The sequence below is a fragment of the Syngnathus leptorhynchus genome, chromosome 19 (assembly GCF_054491065.1).
Source record: "Syngnathus leptorhynchus isolate UIUO chromosome 19, UIUO_Slep, whole genome shotgun sequence".
In the NCBI taxonomy this organism is placed as follows: Eukaryota; Metazoa; Chordata; class Actinopteri; order Syngnathiformes; family Syngnathidae; genus Syngnathus; species Syngnathus leptorhynchus.
Window position 1 is genome coordinate 619,932 of NC_141213.1, and position 24,987 is coordinate 644,918.

At 48.1% G+C, this 24,987-nt stretch overlaps 1 protein-coding gene across 2 annotated transcripts in view; it reads right to left on the bottom strand.

The window, feature by feature from the left end:
- Positions 1–24,987, bottom strand: part of LOC147041436 (cadherin-12-like) — a 56,847-nt gene that overhangs the window by 3,454 nt on the left and 28,406 nt on the right. For both annotated transcript variants that reach the window (XM_085939421.1, XM_085939420.1), the window contains exons 3-11: positions 24,400–24,694; positions 21,761–21,880; positions 19,547–19,714; positions 17,873–18,060; positions 8,281–8,534; positions 5,355–5,491; positions 2,228–2,349; positions 1,000–1,117; positions 30–281 (exon numbers count right to left, since the gene is read on the bottom strand). In XM_085939421.1, coding sequence (XP_085795547.1) covers positions 30–281; positions 1,000–1,117; positions 2,228–2,349; positions 5,355–5,491; positions 8,281–8,534; positions 17,873–18,060; positions 19,547–19,714; positions 21,761–21,880; positions 24,400–24,694 — 1,654 coding nt within the window. The remainder of the gene's footprint in view (positions 1–29; positions 282–999; positions 1,118–2,227; positions 2,350–5,354; positions 5,492–8,280; positions 8,535–17,872; positions 18,061–19,546; positions 19,715–21,760; positions 21,881–24,399; positions 24,695–24,987) is intronic.

Genomic DNA, 24,987 nt, shown 5'->3' on the forward strand with positions numbered 1-24,987 from the left:
ATCACGCGATTCAACCGTATCGTACTGACCCAGCAGGATGACGATGCACAGGAGGATGGCAATGAGCGCGCCGGTGCTCAGGCCCACGGGCAGGAAAACGGCCTCCGCGCTGCACGTCAGCAGCGAGCCGTCGGTTGCGCAGCCGCACACTCGGATGGTCAGGGTTCCTGTGCTGCTCTTGGACGGGTAACCGTTGTCCTCGATCACCACAGGCAGGTGGAAGATCTCCTGCGAGCGTCGGCGGAACGCGCCGCGCTTGGTCACGATTCCGCCTGTGTTGTCTGCAGGGGAGGAGACGCCACATTGCTGACTCATGTCAACATGCAAATGTTAACCGTGCAAAAATTCTGAGTCACGTTTTCAGCTCGGCCTAGAAAATGAAACAACGTAACAGCGATGACAGACAAGGAAGGAAATTAGCGAGCGGTGACGACGCGCGAAGGCGATGGAGGTCGACGCGGCGCGTAACACCGAGGCTACGTGTCGGACGGATGCGGCCCGCTTCTGTCGGCTCGCGTCGCAGAGGCTGACCCGCTGTCACGGCTGCTTTGCTCCTCGCCACAAGTTCCTCTTGACAGGAGCTGGGGCGTTTTCGCGCACCTTACGGCATTCTCTCTTTCTGGCTCACTGCTGATGTCGACTTCCCGTCCCTGCCCATCATGTCTTGGACGGCACAGCGGGCTCACCCTAGGGCACCTTTCAAAAGGTAAGAGTCGGCCGAGTCGGCCGAGTCGGACGGCGCATGCGTCGGCTCCCCTCGGGCGGAGCTCATCCCGACACGGCCTCCTTTTCCGTTTCAAAGGCCATCCGAGGCCTCCACGCGGCTCGTCCACGCACCTTTGAGATATTTTCTTTTGGACATCACTGTGGGGGTGTTAGCGGTCGCTATCGCTAGAAGAAGCAACTTTGGGGAGAGGAAAGCTAAGAGACGCTTTCCAAAGAATGGTGTCAGGGAATGAAGACATTTTTGCTGGCAACTGAAGAAAAGAAAGGACCTACTTCCAAAGTCTCTGATGGTGAAATTCCTGTTTCGGACTTCATCTTTTGTTGCTTTGAAGGAGAACCGCTGTCCCGCGTTGGGCAGATCTTGATCCTTTGCGCTGAACAGTTGAATCACCTTTTCAAATGAGAAAAAAAAAGTCCGCAGGCCGTTAAGCGCGTCACGTCTTTCAGCCACGTGATGGAGAGCCAAATGACGGCTGCCCGCCGCCGCATGGCGATGCCAGCTAATGAGCTCATTTGTAGGCGCGGCTGCTTTCCTGTCCTTATTAATGAGCGCACTTGGATGGGCTGTGCCGAAAACATCACGCCCAAAGTACCGCCCGGTTCGCACTGATCCAATATTGCGTCCTTGTCGGGTTAAAACTTTCACTCAGGTGACCTGGTAGTGTGCACAAAAGTAAGAGGACAGAGTTGCTCCCAAGCTTGTCTTGCAATCATGATTAATTAAGATTCAGGGACAGCCATAAAACTTGTCAAAAATGTCATATCAAGAAAAAATATATATTGAAATGAAACACGCCACCCTAAGCAGAGGTGCTTGAAATTATTGTTATTTTTGAAACGATTTATCATTTTATAAATTATTTATTCATTTGGGCGGCTCGGTGGAACACTGGGTAGCACGTCCGCCTCACAGTTAGGAGGGTGCGGGTTCGATTCCACCTCCGGCCCTCCCTGTGTGGAGTTTGCATGTTCTCCCCGTGTCCGCGTGGGTTTTCTCCGGGCACTCCGGTTTCCTCCCACATCCCCAAACGATTGAGCACTCCAAATTGTCCCTAAGTGCGAGTGCGAATGGTTGTTCGTCTCTGTGTGCCCTGCGATTGGTTGGCAACCAATTCAGGGTGTGCCCCGCCTACTGCCCGATGACGGCTGGGATAGGCTCCAGCACGCCTGCGACCCCCGTGGGGACTAAGCGGTTAGAAAATGGATGGATTTATTTATTTATTTACCATAATTTTCGGACTATAAGTCGCTACGGAGTATAAGTCGCACCAGCCATAAAATGCACCAGCCATAAAATGCCCAAACTATGAAAAAAAAACGTGACTTATAGTCCGAAAATTACGGTAAATTATTTATTGGTTCAAAAATGAGTATCATTGCAAATACAGCTTCCAGATAAGGTTGGAAGAGCAGCAATGGGGCTGAATTATGATGAGAGACAATAAATAAACACAAAAATAATGTTCTGTCCACATCCTCAAGATTGGAGTTTGCGACGTACCTGTCCCATTTTGGCGTTTTCGCACACAAAACTCTCGTAGGGGCTGGCGAGTTCAGGCGGGAACTCATTGATGTCCAACACGTGGACGGAGACGGCCACCCGGCTGGTCAGAACCGGACTGTCTGCGTGGGCAATGACAGACATCTTCAGAAATTGCATGCGAGAGGAGGAGGAGGGCGCTTGCAGAAAAGGTGGTGGCAGTGACACCGTGTGGAGAGCTGAAGAAATGCAGCCTGGATGGTCGTACCATCTGACGTACACAAGTTAATGGAAGCACCCCCCCCCCCCCCCCCCCCACAGACACACATATAAGCACCCCTTCACACACACACAAACACACAGCTTTCCATCAGTGCGCCGAGGAAATGTTCTTTTCATACAAGAGCCTCGGGAAGGTAAACTTTAGGGATTTGATGTGGGAATAGGCTTTTCTCCGCTTACTTAGGTGAGGATGGGGAGCCGGCGGGATTGAGGTCGGGGGCTCTCGCCGAGTCGTCCCGAAGGGATTTGAGATGCGAGACCTGGGCTCGCTTAGTAACCCGCCTTTGACCTTGATGCCAAAAGCAATCTTCCCGTGCGACAAGTCACTCGGGATTTGTCGGGAAACTGCCGAGGTCCTGCATACTTTGGAGACCTCCAAATCTTCTTTTACCTCTAAAACTGTTTTTTTTTTTTTTTTTTTTAATGAATGTTTTTATGGCTCCAGTCCAAGCCTGTAATTCCACCTGGCACATTCCAACCACCAGGTGGCACAATTGCACCACAATCCTCCGGTGCCCCCCTGAGCCTCATAATACATGCTCTAGTTGTTTTTATGAATCAGAACTCCTCGGAGGCCAGCCAAGCTTTTCTATTGCTAATCAGTTAGTTTTAAATTAAACTTGCTTGAATACGGCGCTCCTCAAACCTTTTGGAGTGCACTGCAAGGATGGCAGACCAGAAAACAATGTTGACTTGGAGTCAATTAGAGGCAATTTTAAAGCTTTTTGGGGGGAATTCAATTGCTTACACACTGTTGCTGTTTGCAGCAGGGCTCAATGTGAGGAACTCGTTTGAATATATGTGTAAATATCAGATTTTGCAACATAATGGGGACTTTTATGTCACGGCGGGCGAGGAGAACCCTGAGCCCAAGGCCAACTCCAACTGCTCTCTGTGTATTCTGTTTTGATGGTGCGCCGTGTGATTTTTCAAATATTTTTGGACTCTGAGAAAGCGTAGTAAGGCAAGACGTGATTTGACGACAACTCAGTCGAGCTCAAAGCAATAAAATCCGGCTGGCAGGCAGCATAAAAAATGGAATTGGAAAGAAATCATTGCAAGCGGATGACACTCGAGCCTCCGAGTGGAAGCGTTTCCGTGGGCGAGGCGGTTCTTCCCGGCCGGCTCGTCTCCGGGGCGCCTTCTGCCGCCACGTCTCTGGAGAGCTGCAGATGGCGCTCTCATTTTGCTGCATGACTGGGGCGGCAGGCGCAGCAAATCTCCCAAGAGAGAGAGCCAAGAGCGCCTGTCCCTCTTTTCGCCGCTTTTGCTCACTTGTGGCCAGAGAGGCAAAAAGGAACGGAGCAATCGCAGATGCTTCCTGATGACTTTTTGGCATTACTGGGCCATGTTTGGAAAATCTGACACTTTAATTAACATTCTGCAAACAAGCCTGGAAGTTGCCTCCCCGTGCCACTACACAGTGGGTGGTAAAGCACAACTTTTGTCTGAATGAGGTTCCTCAACTCTCTTCAACCTACTGCGAGTTGACGACAAAGGATTACTTTTGTCTAAATTAATCTCCTCAACTCACAAACAGAAAATGGCCGCAGTATCGTTTGAGTGCCAATTCAAACAAATTTAATTTTGGCCTTTTCCTCTGATTATTCACCAATTTGTCAAAGCGCCAAAGGCCGTGGGACTTGTTGGCCTCCTCACAAGAAGCTTTCTTTGCGCAAGGATTGACTTAATTGCGACTTCTAAGAAGCGACAACGGCACACGGGCACGGCCCAAAACGAGCATCCGGCAGCCCCGAGCTCAACCGACAGCCAAAAGCCAGTCAAGGTCAAGAGCGCATTTCTTCTCCGGAGTCGGACGAGATGCGGCTATAGCTGTCGATACGCCGCCGTTATTTTCCGCCGGCGGCCTGACCACGTGTCACTCCTGCTCTTAAGAAACAACCGAGGCCGCCGTGCGGAAGCCAGATAAGAACGCCAGCGAGGTGCAGGTGGGGGAGGATCAAGCAGAAAGGAAACTCGGCGTTCCCTCGCGACGTGACGCTTCGCCTTCAGCGCAATTGACAGCTAAATTGCAAAGAAGTCTTTAAAGAGGCGCCAGGCCAGGGTACCATGCGGGTAGGCACAAAGAACTGAACATGACAAAAACTTGTCTTTGCCTGCGTCGTCTTGAAAAAGACCTCAATGATCTTTGGAGATTGAAATCTAAGGTTTAAAACGAAGGACGTGGCCGTCGGCTTCGAGTCGCTCAGGTCGCGCAAATGGCTGGAGCAGTCCCGCCGTGCGCGCGCATCCCAAGCGCGACCTTGCTAGGAAAGCGGGCAAAGTCCGTTTCCAAGGCAACCAAAATGACGAGAGGCGAGTGAGCCCTAATGAGTATACGGCGTGGGTAATTTTGATTGAGCGCCGGCCTGCCTCGGGATAATGACTTTGACGCTTCTTAACGGAATGAGGACTTGATGACGATGGATTTGCTTATTTATTTGCAAATTTGACGCACGTCCTTCCATTGAATAATCATTAAAAAAAAAACATAATTAGCCTGATGGCGCGTCTTAAAGCCGCAGCTCTGCCCGCCGTTATTCTGCCGTGAAACTCGCTGAGGCTCACGTTCGTATTGCGGGCGAGGTGGCCAGGAAAAATAAAATAAAACCTGAAGTCAAGCAAGCCCCAAGAGACGCCATCGCACTTTATCACAACCCATAAAGCTTTGTGTGGGAAAAAAAAAACATGATTGAATATTGACAGTAGTAAAAGTGTTCAATCTGTAAAGGCTGCAATGGTGTCGCCTGCGGCAAAAATACAATTTTGTTTATTTTCCCAAATCGCTCGCTGTACTCATTAAATAAGGAGCACAGACATCCGTTTTGAAATGGCACTTTGCTGATTCGGCGTTTGTTGTACTCACTCAGCTTGGTGGCCACGATGGAGATGTTGTGCCAGGCTACGCTCTCCCTGTCCAGCATCTCATTGGTGGAGATGGTTCCCTCCACCGGGTCGATGTCAAAATAGCCATCCGGGTCGCTCCTCCAATCGATGGAATACCTGGGACAGCGACAAAGTTAGTTTCTCCTTTCCCGCCGGCCGTCAATGCAGGGAAAGCTATTCTCGTGTTTCTTGCTCTCGTGCGCTTTTCGCAGACCGATGGACGGGCACGCCATCTTGTTATCCATAACTCGGAGGCTATTCAAATATTGATCATAGCCAGCTCATGTTGGACTTTAGCGGCACAGGGGACTGCGCTCGGGCGCCTGGCCGCTATTTGTTATTTCTCTTCAGAGGCCAGGCTGGACGTTGTGAGGAGCGCCTCACTATGTCACCATCCTGACTTTGGTTCTTGGCCACTTACTTGATCCCCTCATTCATATTCAGCAGTACTTTTTTTGTTTCGTCTTCCCCACTGAATGTCAGAGTGGATGGAGGAAGGGTAGGGAGGGCTGCCTCGTGTTCACAAGATGAGAGAATGATGACAGAGGCACTTCTGGCAAAACGGTTTACCGCTTTTGCTCGGCTTCCATTTGTTTCTGTTTGATTTAAGCCTGTTGTTTCTTTTGAAGCTGCGGAAGAATGAACGGCAGTCGCGACGACTTGGTGCAAAGCTGGACCGAGTGCTGCATGTGATCAATTATTTTAGGGAGGGTCTATGGGTGGCGAGTGTTTGAAAGCAGAAAAGCTCCTTCGAAGCGGAGCGTCATTCAACATTCATGACAGTCTTTTGTCTCCACGGACGCATGCACGGCGGCTAAAAGCGTGCTCGCCTCTCCACCATAGACACAACTCTCCATTGTTTCTTTTTATTTTATTTTTTACTCTAGGAAGGCCCGGCGATGGATGAATAATTAAAAAGTAGACAAAGTGCAGTTTTACAAAAAAAAGTACTGTACTTTGTTGGAGGCTTTTCATCGGTTAACCAAATGTCAGTTTTAGGCTTTTGTTTTGTTTAGTCCGATGATCAAATATTCATTGAAAACATGGCTTTTGTCCGTCACGCTCCGACAGTTGGTTGCGAGCGGTCTCGGCAGGTTAATAGACTTGAAGAACAAAAGCCTCCTCATCCATTTTTAAGGGCCGTCGATGGTCGCGGCAAGACCCTAGGGTGGAGGGGTGGGGGCCGAGCGCGAGGGCACGGCGAGTTTAGCGACTCGTGTCACATCCATAACGGGCGGCTGATGTTTAAATGTCTCCCCCGGTAATTACCGGGAGGAGAGCGAGACTCGAGTACAAGACTTGAGCTTCTATTAAGATGCTATCGCGGCGGTGGCCAGTGTTTTTTACTCGTAGCCCATCTCACGCGCTGTAATCCACTTTGGGCTTAGAGTTATTTTTATGTCTGGAAAGCCGCAACAAATAACACAGTGTGATTGCGTGAGCGAGCGGCGTCGTCTTCCGGCCAACTTGAGTGGAGGGAAGTTGATGTTTTGCCGATATTTTGCCCTTGAGGATTGGACCATCCTTTTCTTTTTGGCCCCTCAATGTGTTCACTGCATTGTTCAGGGGGGGGGGGCATACGCATAAGCGTAGTGGTATACATAAAAATATGTATATATATAAATGAATATAATTCATAGGTTGGAAGAGTCTCGAAAAACATTGTGTATGACAGGAAGGCAAAGTGTCGCACGAACGTCGAGCCCCTTTCTTAAAGTCGTCACTCTGACGAGGTCGCGACAAGCTCAGAGCCGATGTGATTGTGATGCCGAGACGGCATTGATTGATCGATTGTTCCCGAGTCCTCCGCTGATGAACAAGGGCGGCAGTCATGGCCGAGCAGATGCAAAGACGTAAAGGCTTCAATCAGGCAGCACTGGAAGAAGACACTCGGTCCGGTAAAGAGAAGCCGCATCGTGTTCTCCAATCAGCCGAGTACTTCATTAGGAGGCCCGAGTGCTTTGATTACATTTACGCTGCTAATTGGAAATAATTGAATTTCATTTTCAACTGTTTGTCAAAGTTCGTTGTTTGCAGAGGTTGGAAAAAGTTCTGGCTTATAAAAATCGCCTTTGTGCACGAGCAACGATTAGTCAATGAATCGACAATTCATCGATCGTCAAATTAATTGTAATTGTTTTGATGCGTTTTAATTCCAAAGCATCCAGATATTTGCAATTACAGCTTCTCATCAGTAAATAGAGAATCGATGAATCGATTATTAAATTGATTGTTAGTTGCAGCCCTAATTCTTATGCAGTTTTTGTGTTTCAATTTTTTCTCATGCAAGGTTTTCTTGCTTGGGCGGCTCGGTGGTGCACTGGTAAGCACTTCCGCCTCACAGTTAGGAGGGTGCCGGTTCGATTCCACCTCCGGCCCTCCCTGTGTGGAGTTTGCATGTTCTCCCCGAGCCCGCGTGGGTTTCCTCCGGGCACTTCGGTTTCCTCCTACATTCCAAAAACATGCTCGGTAGGCTGATTGGAGACTCCAAATTGTCCCTAGGTGTGAGTGTGAGTGATGGTTGTTCGTTTCTGTGTGCCCTGCGATCGGCTGGCAACCGGTTCAGGGTGTCCCCCGCCTACTGCCAGATTACTGCTGGGATGGGCTCCAGCATGCCCGCGACCCCCGTGGGGACTAAGCGGTTCAGAAAATGGATGGATAGGTTTTCTTCCTTAATTTAAATACCAGTTTCGAGATCCAATTAGTAAACTCATTCTTAAAGTCCCTTTATTGTTTTATACTAGCATCCACCATTTTACTGCTGCAACGATTTCCGTTAATGATCTTAAAGCAGCAAATTCCTCCCCCCCGAGCGTTGTTCTCATTTGTAACCATGGTAACAATGGCAATCCTTCACGCCGTAGCGGGCGTGGGAAAAGGAACTTTCGTCGCGAGTTGAACTTCACCTGACTGGACTGCTGCCGGCATCCAAGTCCTGAGCCGTCACGGCTCCGATGATGGTGCCCGCCGGCGTGTCCTCGTACACGTCCATCACGTAGGCGGCCTTATTGAACACCGGGGGCTCGTCCACATCCAGGACGTTAATCTTTACCGTCGCCGTGTCTTTGAAGGCCCCGAAGGTCTGGAATCTGGGGTCCAGATGAGTGTTGGAGGCGTCCACCTTGAAGGTGTACGCCTTCTTGCTCTCATAGTCCAGCGGCTGAAAAGAAGCAAAAGAAGTTGATGAGCATTTCTTGTCTTTGTCCTTGCGGGAGCTTCTGAGACGTCAACTCGGGGTCAATTAGTCAAAGGCGAGCGGACGAGCGCGCGCCCTTGACGTCGCGGGCAACGTCTTGACAGCGGTGACACGTGGGTTCTCGCCCACGCCAGTCTGCTGCCCTCTCATGTGAGACCGCCCACGCCGGGCCGAGGCTTGCCGCCGTCACGCTCCGCCGGCCCCGCAGCCGCACGAGACACGTTGACGCCGCCTGTACTTCAAATGAACTAACGAGGCGGGCGGCACCTTGGCAGCGAGCGGAGCGGCGCGTCCCGGGACGGCGGATTTCTCTTTCTGGCAGCTTGTTTGGAAAAAGGTCCAAAGAGCTTTTCAATGAGGAGGTGAAACCTTTTTGAGCGACCTCCCACACAAACAAGTGCAGCTTGGAGAAGAGATTTCAAACACATCTGTCATCTTATTTTTTAACAGAGTAGGACGACCAAACTACATTTTAGGTCACAAGTTTTTAAGTCTAGTGCCCCATGAAGCTGTCTTGAGCTCACAAAAACCAAATTGTGACAAAAATGCTGCTTCGCCAAGACACTCTGTGATCTGATCTTAAGCCTCAGAAAAACATGACAACAAATGAGCATTTTAAATGAGATTTTAAAAATGAGCTAAATTCCATTTGCTGGAGGTGAAAGCCTGGATATGCTGGCATGTTCTCTCTGTCTTCTTGATTTTACAGGGGTCTTCTGGTGTCCATTAAAGGACTCGAGGAGGTGGGTGGGCTGCAATGGGGGAAAAGACACGGCGCGGCCTGCCAATCTAAAAGCAATCACTGACCATCAGATGGCCTGATTGGTTTGATTACAGCGCAGCAGGTGCAAGCGCCGCTGGCTCTTGCAGTCGCAATGGGGAAATGCATCAGGAAGTACACTCTGTCCTTCTCCGCCGACGGCTTCGCAAGACGCAGACGCCGTTTAAAGCGCCAGCTAGAAGGCCTCAAATGACCGGACGTGCAACCGCGGCGCGTGGCCGAAATCAGCTAGAAGAGATTGAACATTTGGTTCGTGCGCGTCAGGGGGGGATCTGCTTTGAGGCGGGTCAAAGTGCTACTTTGATCAAAGCCAGCCGAGGTCCAACGTCTCCGAGTGGACCAAATGCGCTCTTTGAGTGCTTTTTGTGTTGATGACTTGACCGGCTGCTCATTGCGAAGTGCAAGAGTAAGAACGCCCGGAAATAGGAAAGGAAGGCTTGCATGCAACAAGGGCAAAATAAAACCACAAACATTTTAAAAATCTCCAGAAACTGTCAATGTCTCCTTTTATTATTCATTTGACATGTTAATTATACTAGCATCTACACAAGCATTATTATCCGATTTAAAAACGAAGAAACGGCATGTTAGGTATTCTTAAAGTGCGCAAGCTTTTTTTCTACACTTTACATTGGTTAATAAATGTTAAAAAAAAAAAAAAAGGTCACGAGAGAACTGAGCATTACTATCAAGGTGGGAAATGTATTTTTCCTCTCCAGCAAGGCGCTCCATTTTCTTGGGAGTTCATGTTGAGTGACTGATACTGCGATCTAGCACATGCGCAGGTGGATGAGGGGCGGCGGCGCCGGGTGGTCGACCAGCGGGGGGCTGCGCACTCAGCCTCATTAGGCGTCTCGTGATACATGGGCGCCATTAGCCAAAGGAGAGAAAAAGCTTCTCAGTGTGAAGCTCCCCTTTGCACATGAAGATCAGCGCTACCTTGGCCTTCTGCTCGCTCATCGCCAAAGAAAGCGCAGCTAGCCATCTGGACAAGCAACGTTTTAGGCCGATATGGGCGGGGGTGTTCGATGCCGGTGGATGGCTACATTTACCATTTAGCAGGAGTAACATACATGCCCAGTAGGGGGCGATACTGAGCCTCAAATTAACAAGAAGACGAGCTAACTCTGCAAGGCATCGCATAGATATCGAGGTCATGAGGGAAATATCCCGTGAAGTCATTCTCTGACTTTTTTTTTTTTCCAGGAGGTTGACCTACTTTTACGTGATTGGCCTGAACCTGCGCTCGGTTTTCCAAGCCTCTGGTTACGGTGCGAGGAAGCGCGTCTTTCCGCCTTTCGTTTTGCTCGTGTGTCGGGTGGCAACAGAAGTCGCTTGAAATTCCAGACATGTTCCTCACACTCTTTGATATGCAAATGTGCACCTTCAGTGCACCGCCACCGATGCCGAATGGAGCATCCTGGTGCTCCACAATAGAAAGCCAATGACGCCTGATGTGGACTGCGAGCTCGTCAAGGCCTTTGGCTGTAAGGAAGACGGGCAGGTGCTGGGCGCCACGCAGCGCCAAAACAACGGTCAAGAATCGGAGTGCAAATCAGAACAGAGTCCGGGATGAGCTTTCATTGTGACCGGAGTGGCGGATATGCGAGTGCCACAACATCCACGCCAGCGTAAAATGACGAATTCGCTTCAGAATATTGAATGTTCTCCTCGCACCTACGCCAGTCATTATAATAAGTGTGTGTGTGCGATAGGGGATGATGTCTTGTGCCAGGCCCGTAGGGGGAGTCGGCATCGTTCCGAATCACAAGCGGGCTGATTCCATTTGTTTGCGATGCCGCACTAAAGGTGTTACGCCAGGAGATTAAAGAGTGGCAGAAAAACAGCGGAAAATATTGGATCTGTCAGCCGTGCGGCGCCGGCGTTAAATCTGCTTAGGCGCACTGTTATGTATTTACAAAGACACTCTGAAATCATTAACAACACGTGAGCCTGCCAGTGGCTCAAAGCTAAGATAACAAACTAATTGAATGACGACAGTGCTGACAAAACATCTCGGTGGATTTCATGCGATGGAGGTGCTTGTGGTCCCGCTGATAACGGGACCTCTTATAAAGGACCAGGGACCATTGTCAGTGCTATGCTACACTCAGCGAAACGTCCAGGTACATTTCAAGATGGACGAGATCGGCAGCTGTCCTATGAGGAACCTAATTTGCTCTGCTTCTCTTGTTACGACCAGATTTTCCCAAACTAAAGTCTTAACAAGGGATAGCCGTAGCTTTAGCGTAGCATTCGCGATCCTCACTCGTTGTCTTCTTACATAAGCATCGCCAGAAGGGACGTAGGGTCGGTCCCTGAAATACGAGCTTTTAAATTGCTCCCTGCGACTCTTTGATGCCTGTGAAATAATGCAGTCTCTAAATAGTCATAAATAGTACAATACATTTGTGGGGTGCAGTTCTTTGTCAGAGCGGAACAAATGATTCCCGTGTGGAAGAGCAAAAACCAACCGTTTGCATTTTTAAGACTGGTGACTCACCAGTGCAGTCAGTCGGCGCTATTTAAGTCGGCAAATCATGACAGGTGATGCCGCCGATGAGTCAGGATCTGATCTTTTGAAGAGTGCCAAAACTAGAACAGAGCCCAAAGTGTGCCAGTATGACCTCGGGCCTTTACAAGCTCTTGCAACGCAAGATTTACATGTTTCAAAAGTAGTACGTGACAAATAAAAACACGAAAGCCATGATGGTGGAGCTTTCGCTGTAGTTACAAGTCAATAGCAAGCCTTGAAAATGGAAAGACTGAGAGGCCATAAAGAGCATCAGATGTCATTTCCGCAGTGGAAAACAGCAGTCGCTAGCGTCAAAGTAAACGGAGAGTGTTTTCGACGAGTCAAGTCGCAGCGGAGATTTCTTTTGGGCCGAGTGCGCCGTGGTCAGCGAACTGCGTTCAATAAGCTCGTCAACAGGAGAGAAAAGATTACATGGCCCAAAGAGACAAAGGGGAGGGGGGGATGCTCACTTTATTGTGCTGCCATCAATCACATCGCTTTGTGTCCTCTATTGCCTCCATCGCTCCGCTCCGGACCATTCTGAGTGCTTGCCAGTGGCCACCCATTTTTTTGGAGCAACTTCTGACTCACTCCTGATGCCACCGCTCATGATTTTGCACATGAACAGCTTTCCGGGAAAAAGCAATTTTAGAATAAGATGCAGAAACCACAATAACAAATGGACTCCCATGACACTCCGATAAATGTCTTTCGGGTTTTGCGTTTGAAGGTGAATCCATCCATCCATATGCGGTGGTAACAAAGACTCAAAGATTTGCCAATTTAGCATCATAGCAGTACAGCCTGCTCAGATTTGGTAGTAGTCCAACAAACTTTCACCAGGAAGTGGCCACGATATGCCGAAAAGTTTTAAACGCAAAACTTTCCAGGCATGGTTTCTTGGGAATTTTTACTCATGATAGACATACATGCCAAATGTGATGCTTCCAAGAGAAACTGACTCCCGGGGATACAAATTGGCTTGAAATACGCACATTTCTCTCACCTCGTACCCAAAAGGCAGACTTACCGAATCGATTTGTGGGTTTATTCATGACAGTCTACAAATTTCTCAATTGTTACTTGCCCAATGGCAGACGCTAAGACGGGGGTGTCATCAATGTGCATTTTCACCAACACAATTCAGAAGTACCACCGGACCGTTGAGAATCCCTTGAACGGCAATCTTCAACAAAGATTCCAAACACTTCCTACACGCTCACCAGGTGAGACATTATATTTATCATGATTTTTTTTCTAAATTAGCTACCGCCCGAAGGTATTTCCTCTCAGCGCCAGAATAGCCAGCCTCGCCACCCACTGAAGTCTTCAGCGCTGCAATCAATGGATTAATTCCCAGCCGGGTGTGTGGGCGAGCCGACGGTGCTGGCTTGCCAGCGGATGAGCTTCGTCTGCTATCGGGTGTCGCTACCTGCCAGCAGTCCAGCACTTTCCAACTTCTGCCGCTTTTGAACTCAAGGTGGCCTTGCTCCACTTTGAATATTTTGGGCCCTATTGATTTTTAGGGACCCGACTTAGATGTGAGCAAGCTACTTTTCATTGGCCCGTATCAATTTTGAACATCGCCACGCTGTCCAGGAATATTTTTCTGTTAGTGCGCTATTGATTTTCAATGTGCAATATCCTTCCTGCATAAATGATCTGGATCCTCCTTATCAGATGTGTGCAGTTTACTCTTCACCGCTCAGCCCATGGAAATGTCAAATTCTGTCGGGGTTACGGTTCCATCTTGGACCGTATTGATTTTGAATGATGGTATCCAAGTGGCTTGACGCAGTTGAGGTCGCCGATTGGTTTTATTCGCACTCCGGCGGGCGGCCTCAATTCCCAGTGCTGGATCATTTCATGACAGAAAGTGAAAGGCAGCTTCATTTCGCTCCCGTCTTCAATCACATTTATGATGGAGGAAGTGGACCGAGCTGACTGGATGCTTTAGTAAAATGAAGTCCTTAATTAATGGCAGGGAGGATGAAAAGGCCTCTTGCCTCAATCCTGTCGATTGCTTTGACTGGAGAAGCTTAAACGGAGCTCATCCGAGATCAATAGCCGGAGTCATTTTCGCCGCCGGGCCCACGAACATCTGTGCATGTGTACGAGCAGAGCAAATGACGAGAAACAACTCTTCATTTCCGTCATTTTGTTCCCAGTCCATCCATCCACGGGACCTTGCTGTTTTTTATGCGCTAAAAACCTACAAATTAAGAGCTGAGGAAAGTGCCGACATCAGACGAAGCAGAATGTTGACTACACACTTCTATTTTTACAAGCATTTTGAGCGGGAAGGCTAAAGTTTCAGCGGCATCCTGAAATCCGAACGCAGGCTACCATGCTCTCGCTCCAACGAGTGGGAGGCACTCCCCACGTTTTGTCCTTCAAATGCACAGACAATGTTGATCTTCAAGCGTTATGAATCTGCACCACAGGACGTATTTTCAGGCCAGCTCGGATGCAGAGTCCTGCTTTTTCTCATCGGGGAGGATTTGGCCCCGTTTGGTCCGCGGGAGATTAAGACGAGTTTACCCCTCTCAATTTTATTGGTTTTGTACTTTCCCTTTTTATTGGTTTAGGATTTGGGACATCTCAAAAAGCATTTTGACAAATGAAACATTTAGCAAGTGATACTAGCGCGTTCTGTGTCGGGACATTAGACAGATTTGCTTTGAGCTTAGGTTCATTCCATTTGAAAGCTTTGAGGCTACCTTTCGATACGTTACGATAATCTCGATGGAGACTTTCTTTGCAATGGCAAGAGATCGCAGCAAGTCGGGCAGCGGTTCACATAGGCGACTTCCACCAAGCCGAGTCGACCGCTTCGGAATACAAAACGGATTCTCGCTTTGGGGAGCCATTTTATGCATGCTGCTCAGATAATTACAGGCTAGATTTTAGTGCAGGTGGGCTGACATATGAGAAACCCCGAAATAGAACCCCGCTCATTTCTCAGCATCAGCATTAACATCAGCATCACCATGGCAACCCCAAAGCTGCTTCACAACCTTCCTTATGCAAAAAAAAAACAAAAACAAACTATACATAGGTGTCTTTGGTTTTGTCCAAAACCATGTCGCCTGGACTCGACCTACTTCTGACACCCATTCCAAGAGAAGCGCACGGGACTCGACGCTGTTCAAACGCGGCAGCCAAATATCATGCCACACATGGCTTCTTCAAACAATGCAGGTTCAGCCCCCGAGGCTGGCTCCAGCAGATTTGCATGGCGCTCGCTTTCCTCCGTCAGCCGGGAGAAGGTAAATAAACAAGCGGAGGCACAAACGCCACATTTAATCGGAGAGGAAGCCATTTTCGGCGAGGCGACCGGAGGCTCTTGTTTGTCAACGTGTCCTTCGTCGTAGCGCGTGTCATCGGTCCGCACGCCTGCCCGGGAATTCTTTGGCGGATTTACCTATTGTCTCACGTAATCTTATGTTTAGCAGATGGGATGCGCGAGGCCCCTTCACGCTTGTTTTTTTTTTTCCCTCGCCAGTCTGGGAAAGCAATGATCATCCTTTGAACCCATTACTCAGCCTGATCCTCTTATCATAGCCAACCTTCCTCACTCTCTAATTTGGCTTCTGCCAAACTCGGCTGTGTACAATGAGGTTTTCCTGACGCTTGCCTGCGTGTTAGTGCGTGCGTGCCTGTGTGTGTGTGTGTGTGTGTACGTGTGTGTGTGTGCGGGAAGTCAAACGAGGGAGGAAAGGAGAGCAGTAGAAGGATTGCTCTCTGGGGAGATTGCAGCAATCCCGAATAAGACAATGGAGTGGGCGGGTCAGAACACAGCAAGTAGCTCATGAAGGCTTTATCCTCAGCTCCCTCACACCTTCATCCATTGTCTTCATCACTCCTCAGCCACCTTTTTGTGCACTTTGATGGAGGCTGTCGCTCGCTCGCTCACTTACTCTAACTTACTATGTGCGAGTGCAGCGGTCGGCTCTTTGGCTGGCTGCCGGCCTTTGCCGTGCTTTGTCATTTTTTGCAGCAGGAAGCACATGCCTCCGACGCATCTTCTTCACTTTCCTTGTTCAAATTGACTTAGCTGCACACTTTGAAGCTGCCGACAACAATAACATCACGCGGCGCAGACTGTCAATTACTGCCTGTGCGAATCTTGTGGCGGGGATCAAAAAGGATCGGGACCACCTTTTGTGCTAAAAATAGGCAGATGGCGTTCCACTCAGTGCCAGGCACATTTAACTTTCTCACATGAGCGATCATCCCCCTCAAGGTACGCAAATGCTGCAAATTGCATTTTTGAAAGTGAAAATGAAAGCTCTATGCCCCCCCCAAAAATCTGAAAAATTGTATCTGAATCTTTTGAGGATCATTACACTTAAGTAAATGTATGTTAGTGAAATATATGTTGAGAATCCCTGCTATAAAATGACAGTGTTAATAAGAAAACAAGATTAGTAGATTTTTCCTGAGATCGTGCTAAGCAAGCAAGCGTCGCCTTTATGCAAACTGGAAGTGCAGCTTCTATTCAAATGAACCATTCAACAAGCAACCAAGAGATTTGTGCTCATCCTTACTCAAAATTAAAGCCTTGTCCTTTCTCTATTTTTTTTTTCCAAGGCAACAGTATTAACAGGTTCAGTATTAACAATCTGCATTCACGTGTTCCAAAAATGTTCCCCTTCCCCGCCTGACAAAAGTGAGTTTAGCGGCCGCTGCTATTATGCTTGATGAATGTGACACCTTTTGTCCTTTCATTTCCATTCAAGCTCAATGTGAGCGCCGACAAATTGAATTTGGACTGCCCAAAAAGGTGCACAGGTGTGTGGGTGGCGTGGTGGGAAAGAGGGAGGGGGGGTATTGTAAGCAGTAAGTGAGCACACAGGTGCAGGGTGAGCAATTGTGTATGTGTGAGCCGTTTGGGCCCCACACACAGAGGGGGCCCAAATGACCCACGCGTTCATTTGGACTGACAGCGGATGTCCGGCAAAGGCAAAATCAATTGTGTTGCTCAGGATTGTACGTGCAACATGAGCAATGCTGGCAAACCATATTGATATTCTGCCTGTAGAACATGATTGCATCAACTACCACAATAAGAAAAGTGGAGATTCTTCAAAATAGGCTTCAAGTATTTGCTTAACAGCAACAAAGCGGCGCTCATGGAACGGCCTCGCACCCCCACATCCAAGGAGAAATAAGACGGAACCCGCGGGAAGTGGCGCCGTATTATATGACTTGAGTGAAGTCTGGACATGATGGATGGCGCGTTAATGTTCACAAGTCAGGGAATACCGTAGATGCGTTTTATGGCCACAAGGGGTCTCTAAATAGCATCAAGAAATACGTCGCACCAAGTGCCGTGCGATGACTCTTTTGTTTTGGCTCACAATTGTCGTCGCAATGTTAGGTGAGCTCATTTGAAGCCTCCCGAAGCATATAGGCCAAAGTTAATAACTCGCATGTCTTATCGTGTTTTAATATATGCCGAGCGGCTGCTCCATTTTGCTCCCTAATTTTAGTGCGGGCCCGTAACATCTTCCTTTGTTCAAACCAGAGATGATAGACCTCGAAGGCTTCATCCCGACGTAATTAATTCCTCTAACGCTTCGCTACAAAGTTGGCCGAGCAAAATGGCGTCCCTGCCGATGCCGTGGGTTCATGTCGGAAATAAATTGCAGTGCGGATCAAAGCCGACCTCTGGGAGTCTTAATCAACTTAGCCGGCAGAACATATGGCCCACCGGATGAGCCGCTACACGCCGAGCGCTCACCCGTGCACTCGGGATGCTGACACGCAGGTTCAGGTGTCACCGAGGACCCTCGCTGGGGTGTCCCCTCGCACCCTCGCTGGGGTGTCCCCTCGCACCTGCCCTTACTTTCATCATCTTAGGGCAGCTTTCAGCCACTAAAATTATGTTTGTGATTTTTTATTGATTTATCTATTTTAACCAGAGAGGCAGCTGAAGTTCAAGTCGACCCTCCATGAAAACCAAATCCAAATGTTGCGCGTTTTTGTGGACGGGCCACTCACCCGCTTGAGAATGATGACGCCATCTTGGTTGTGCGCATTGGTGGTGATGTCAAACATGGCGCCCCCGTCGCCCGGCACGATGGTGTACTCCACTTCGGCGTTCCTGCCCACGTCCAAGTCGTGGGCTTTGATCCTGCCCACCGCTGAGCCCACTGCCGAAGACTCGGGAACACGTAAGTGGAAAAAACCTGAAAAGAAAAACAAAGCCAGCAGAGACATTTTGAGAAAATCACAACAAAGGTGGAAAAGGCTATTGAGTTTGTAGTTTTGTAGTTTTCTTTGCTTCGAGAACCGCTTGCTGCAAGAAGCCATCATCTCGAGGCAAAAGTCTCTCGGGCTAAGCTGTCATCAGCTCTTGTGAGGACTTGAAACATCTCCAGCCGAGTACAGAGGCATCCGCACGTGGCGCCAACCTTTGTGCCGTGACAGAATTATGGAAATATCTACTTTTGCTTTCTGCAGCTCGGCTCTATTTACATTCCAGGGCGCATGACGAGGTTGGCTACGGAGCCTTGCCGCTGCACGTCTGTGACTTTACAGAAAATGATTTCTTTTCATTGTCAACCCACTCTGACCTGCTGATTGAGAGAGGCAAATTCATGAAAAAGTTGTAAAGTTCCACCGTCGTGCTGGAATGCAGTGAGTCAGCCCCCTCAGCGCAAGCTGCAATCTAAATATAGAAGGATGTTCCACGAGCAAAAACAACGGCCGGCCGACGAGCTTTATTTACCGGACCTTGTCGACGCGGCCGTGCGAAAACAAGTTGACCTTTTGTGCACCATCGTGACAAACTGTGCAATCACGTATGGCGCCGTGGTGGTGGAAATGTCTGGAAATGTCCACGCTAACGCGTTTTTGAGCATCTATCTGCCTTTGGTCGTCCGCTCCAGTCCGGGTTTGGACAGGGTGTTGATTCCTGATGCGTGTATGTAACCATATGATAGCGGCGAGATCATCAGCGTGAAAACATACATCAGTTGTAACCTCTGCTAGCTTAATATTAACAAATAGCACCAGAGTCTCTGCGTTACACACATTTGGACAATGATAGGAGTATTTTCTTCATCCTCTGCAAAGAACGTCTCATTACTGCCCAGCCACATGTTCTGCCCCTTGGTGGTCACAGCACAAGTACTAATTATTTACATTGTATTTCACTCAGTCATTTGAACTGTTTGTTTTCATAAAGTACAATATGAAAGATTGTAATTATTTTGAAATGAAACATTACACAAACAATTATTTGTGATTTTGTTCAACTTTCTATGTTGTGTCAATTCATCAATTTGTCAAGTGTCGCGCGACAGATTGCTTCCCTTAAACGTTGCATCAGGAAACGTATCTGGCATAAAATTGCAGCCATGCAAACACATTTTATGAGACTGATTGATGAAGCGTTGGAAAAGGCAATGAAGTCAGTGTTTGAGTGACGACAGAGTGCTCCATCCGCTTTAAATGACACATTTCCGATGACATGTCTGACTTGAATCCACTGCTCCAAATCTTGGCTTATCTGTAGAGATCTCGGTCCACCCACCGAAAACAAAGTATACATCATTTGGGCCAACGTTGAAAAAAAATTCTCCATTGTGTCAAATTTGCATTGATTTGAAGCGAGTGGAGTGAAGTTTGCTTCCAAGTGAAGTGAACAAGTTTGAAGTGGAAAGCACCTACTTTTGGAGAATCTGGGCGGGTTGTCGTTGACATCGCTGAGGGAGATGTTGACCACGGTGGTCCCAGCCAGCCCTCCCAGTTGGCCCCCCATATCCTTGGCCTGGATTAGCACCTGGTACTGCTCCTTCACCTCTCGGTCCATGTTGGGCAAGGCCGTCTTGATCACGCCTGTGGCATAGCACAAACGGCCCACAAATGTCAGCTTGGGCGGACAACAGCAGGGAGCCACAAGCGTGTATTTTTGGTCTGCACTCGAGGAACAGCGATGGCGGTCGGTTGACAAACTTGACATTCGAAAGAATTTTCCATGATTCGCTTAAAGATCACGCAGCCTTTTTTGTGTGCAGCAGAAGAGCCAAATGCTGCTTTACCACATTTGCTTTAACTTTAGGCTCCACTCATTGATGATGGTCAGGGTTGCGGGGCTCCGCATGGATATATATATTCTCGGTGAGATTTTAGTTTTGTTTTACAAAGTCCAATTTTCCAAACATGTTTTTCCAGCCCTTTGTAATGGTGATTTTTGTTCGCAGCGTTCACACCGTCGGGCTCCCCCTCCCGTGTGTCGATTGTTTGTTTGCTGATTTTTGAGGAGTGTTTGCGCAGATAGACGGACGCCCAGCCGGGAGAACATTTATTCTCGCAGCGTGATTTGTGTTTGGAGTTGCCGCTGTTTTGTCATCCCGTCTCAGCAGGTGCTCGGCTGCGAGTGGCGACACCTTCCACCTGTCGCCTGCCGTGGTGATATGCGTGAAGGGATGTGATTACGCACACAACTGTCCTGCTTGTCCCGCTGTCGGCAAAAGTATCCTTTGACATCTTATGACTTTTTAATAGCGTGTATACAAGTCGTGGAGTGTCTGGAGTGCGCGCATACCCATGAAGTGTGAAATTAAATAACATTAAATCTGCCATTTCCAGAAAAATGTGATCTATTGTGAATTTTGCTGAGTGATGCTGTAACAATTTGGTTCATTTACATATTGGGCTCTATTTTTGCAGATGGCGTCAATCCTGAAAGAAAGATCATTTGTGCGGGGGAGCCGCTCGCCTAGTTGCAACACCCTAGCGCTGCCCTCCGGTCGGCATGGTAACATTGAGCAATTTCAAGTGGTTTCAAAAGTGAACATTAAATGTGCTACAATTTGTTGAGTATTTTGAAGTATGGTTGACAGAAATGATTGAAAATAGTAAGTGGGAAAAAATAAAAATCTAACTAATTCCCCCTTAAATTTCGGGCAAAAACAACCTCCCCCCTTTGCCGCCAGTCATCTGCCAATGAAGAAGCTTTTACCACCGTTCTGCTGCATTGACTTTGGTGGAGCATGGGCATAAATAACAAAATAAATAACAGCGCTAATGGTTCAGCATAATTATGTTTGGTCATTTTCAAACGCCGGCCGTAAACAATTATTAGCTAGTCAGCAACCGGCCGGCAAAATCAAGAGACATTGAATGGAAACATCCGGATGCTGCCAAGGCGCTGACACATGGCTCTTCACCAGTAATTAGGGAGGTGACATCACACTTGTGTTTAGTCCCATAGTAGTATTCACGTGCTTCAATACCTCTAGATATCAAACTCAAGGCCCGGGGGCCAGATACGGCCCGCCACATCATGTGGCCCACGAAGACAAATTGTGCACCGAGTTTATGTGTCAGTATTAAATGAAAAATTGAGTCCGCTTTTAAAAAATAGAGATATTAATATAGATTTGTATTAACATTCATTTTTTTAAAATATTTCAACAGTTAAGCCAAATACAGCCCACCGTATCATTTTATGTGGCCCATGAAGACAAATTGTGCATCGACTTATGTGTCAATACCCAATAAAAAAATGTGTCCACTTTTAAAAAATAGAGACATTACTAGCGATTTTTATTACCATGAATTTTTTTCAAATATTTCAACAGCTTTTACTACTCTGATTTCAAATCAGTTTGTTGTGTAGCCGATATTATAAATATAAGGTGTCGACAGTCATAGCCCACTGAAGGAAACTATGACTACGATGCAACCTGCCACTAAAATGAGTTTGACAGCTTTGCATCACATTTAGTTTGAAAAAGTATTTTGAGCAAAGCCCTTTTTTTGATGATGCCAATGTGTTGAAGTGCCGCTTTATAGCGCCAACTACTGCTACTATTCTGATCAGTGGCTGTTTCTGGCAGCCTCCACGATCCCTCAATGTCAGTGCGTCAGAATTGTTACCAGTTTTGGGGTCCACTGAGAAGTAGGGCTGTCCATGCAGGATGCTGTACACCACCCTGGCGCTGTTACCGTATGTCGGGTCGTCCGCGTCGGTGGCTGTCACCTGCGTCACGTACGTACCTACATAAACAAACACAACCCTGTCATTATTGTTTTACATAGAGAAAATAGGAAAGAACAAACTACCCAAATATCAACACAGGAGGTGTTTATTAGTTTATTAAATAAGAAGACAAAAAATAGAGAGCCACGCTTGCCAATGTTGTTAGCATGGCAGCAGTCCAAGCAGCGTCATTATGTCGGATCCACCTTGCCTAACAGCATTAGTCATTATGTAGCATGGCTTTTCAATTAAAAATAAGCAATGTTTTAATTCTTTTATCACAGCAAACATATGGATGCTGCCAAATTGATCGTTGCCTTGCATGCTGGAAAATTACAAAGCGATAAGTGAACACAATTGAGAAAGGCGCTTCTACTTTTGCGACGGGTCGTCGGGAACGTATAGCGGCTTTAAAATGTTCAAACATGAAGTGAGGCACAGGAGTGGCCAAAAAAAAGACACCGTTGTGCATCTCATCGTGCAGAGACATGAAAACGCGAGCAGAGGACGTCCCGAGTCCTCAGCATTCCCGTGTTTGCACATCTTTAAATAGAACGGATCTGCCGGAGGCTGCTAACGGTCCCGAGCGAGGTGAGAGAGCACAGATAAAAAAGACGAGCAGTATTCGGTATGCGGTAGACCAGTGGTCCCCAACCTTTTATGATCCACGGACCGGTTACGCCTCAGAAATATTTCTGCGGACCGACCTTTATATAAATAAAGTGTGACCAACGGACCGGGGGTTGGGGACCCCTCCAGTTGACCATACCAGTATGGGAATGTTAAAAAAAAATAAACGGCAATAACTTGCCACGTGGACGGCGTCGTCTCATTTAAATGTCACTCGATGTAACTTGAGCGACAATTAGGGTCTACGCGACGGTCCACTCCGACACCCCGCCCACGCGTCCGCCACCAGTGACAGACGAGTCTAATAGCACAGCGTGATGCGGTGTTACCGTAGCAACCGCAACGACTACGGGTGACCGACTCTTAATGTCCAAGTGACACGCAGATTGCTTTGTGCTTTTCTATATGTGGATCCGGGCCCGAATTGAATCTTCATCAAAGAAATGAAAACATTTCATGAGCATCCTATAGCGAGCTGATCATTTAATGATTCGTTTCTTGCCAACTCCAGCCAAGCGTGGAAAAACTCCCCAGAGTTTTAAATATCTCTTGTAAATCAATCAATTCAATTATGAAATCTTGTTGATAACAGGAAGGCAAAATCCATCAGACATGTTTGTGGGGAAAATCAGTTTCAGTTAATTAGCCGTCTGTCGATCATATTGTTATCCAGAGCGCTGTTGCCACGGCGACAACACTTGCGGCATGTGTTGTTCTCATTTTATTTATTTATTTGAATTGTTCCCGCTCTGAGGGCATCGATGCCATTCTGGCAGAGTGGATCTCCTCTTCCGGCGAGTTACCTCCATCGACTCTCTCGGGGATTGGCCGTGAATAGCCGCCTCTCCCGCGCTCTCACTCTCAAATGTCAGGAGTCCGCAGGGCCAGTGAGGTGGCGGCTTTGCACGCCGCTTGGAGCTCACCTGCCACTTTCTGGGCCAACTCCCCGTTGTTACCTTTATCTGAAAGCTTTGCCCTGGTTTGAAACCCGTTTCGAGTGTCTTTTCCAGATCGTCCCATCTCTATGACATCCATCTTTGTAAGTGTACATTAGTGTCTGTCTTGTTATCGCTACGGGGAACTCCAGCGACATCATAAATCCACTCAACTTTTCTGCTGACTCCGCAGATGCGTTATGTTTAGCATGCATTGACTTTGTCGGCGTGATCCTTGTCAAAGAATCGACGGCCCCTCGGGACGGCGGTACTCAGAAAGAAATACGACAGTTCTGAGTTGGTACGGACTGACTCAGCAGAAGTTAACAAGTAGAAACCGGACTTCTCTGGGCCATTTTGAATCTTTTCCAGGTTATGTTTTCCTTCAAAACAAGAAAATGATTTATTCAGAGTCGCCTCCCTGCGATCTCACCCTCCCCGGGGACTTCGGCGACCTTGGGGACGATTTCACTTGTACAATTACAAACGGGATTCCACATCAGCCGTGAAGGTGAACGGCGGCTCTGCTTAAATTGGACTCACTAAACTCTGAACAAAGAGAGGGAAATAACCTGCGTGTTCATTCTGAAAGCTATCAACAAGTACGTCGTATTTATAACTCATCAACACGAGGCAACTCACTGATGTCGCACTAATTGCGCACGCTCGTCACTTTTTCTCGCACAACAATTCTGTCTCCTCGTTTCGTGTTTAGTCGAGTCTCTGCATCGGGTAGGCTAGGCAAACATGACACATTCTGATCCTTTGAAAGCTACAACTTGAAATGTATGAGACAACATTGAAAACCCTGCCGTTGCTGTCACCTCGAAATCTGCCTTGAAAGCTTTTGCGGAAAATATTTGTAACTTTGTGACCTCGGAGCCTCATTGCTTCTTCTTTAGTTTAGTGTCAAGACACTGCAAGCAGGCCATAAAACAAAGCATGTGCTTTGGTGCTGTGTGCAGCCTTACCCACGGGTGACATCTCGGGAACCGTGGCCCGATACGGTCCCTCCAAGAACTTGGGTTCGTTGTCGTTGATGTCTTGCACCTTGATCACAAACTCGGACTCGGGCTCCAGCGGCCTGTTGCTGTTGAGGTCGACGGCCTGTGCCCGTAGCGTGTAGTAAGGCTTCTCCTCACGGTCCAGACTCCGTAAGGCGTGAATGTCCCCCGTGGTTTGGTCGATGGTAAAAATGGAGCCGGCACCTTCGCCCGAGAGCGTGTACTTAACCACGCTGTCGCCCTGATCCAGGTCCGTGTGAAGCTGTGAGACAAAAAAAGACGAGAAGGCTGGCTGAGCGCAAACACTGACACAGATCGTGATGTGGTGAGAACTCGGGGCGGGGAAGAACTGTCAGCGGATGCCACTGGTCTGGGACAGCAAAGAGAAACTCAAAGCTAGACACGAGCCGTCGAGAGAAAAGACAAATGATTGCGCTGTCACAATGTTCCGTTGACTAATGAGGATGAATCGCTCCTAAATAATACACGTTGACTGTTGAGATTAAGACCTGATTCTATTCACAGGTTGGTGCAAAGAATGTTTTGTCGCTAACG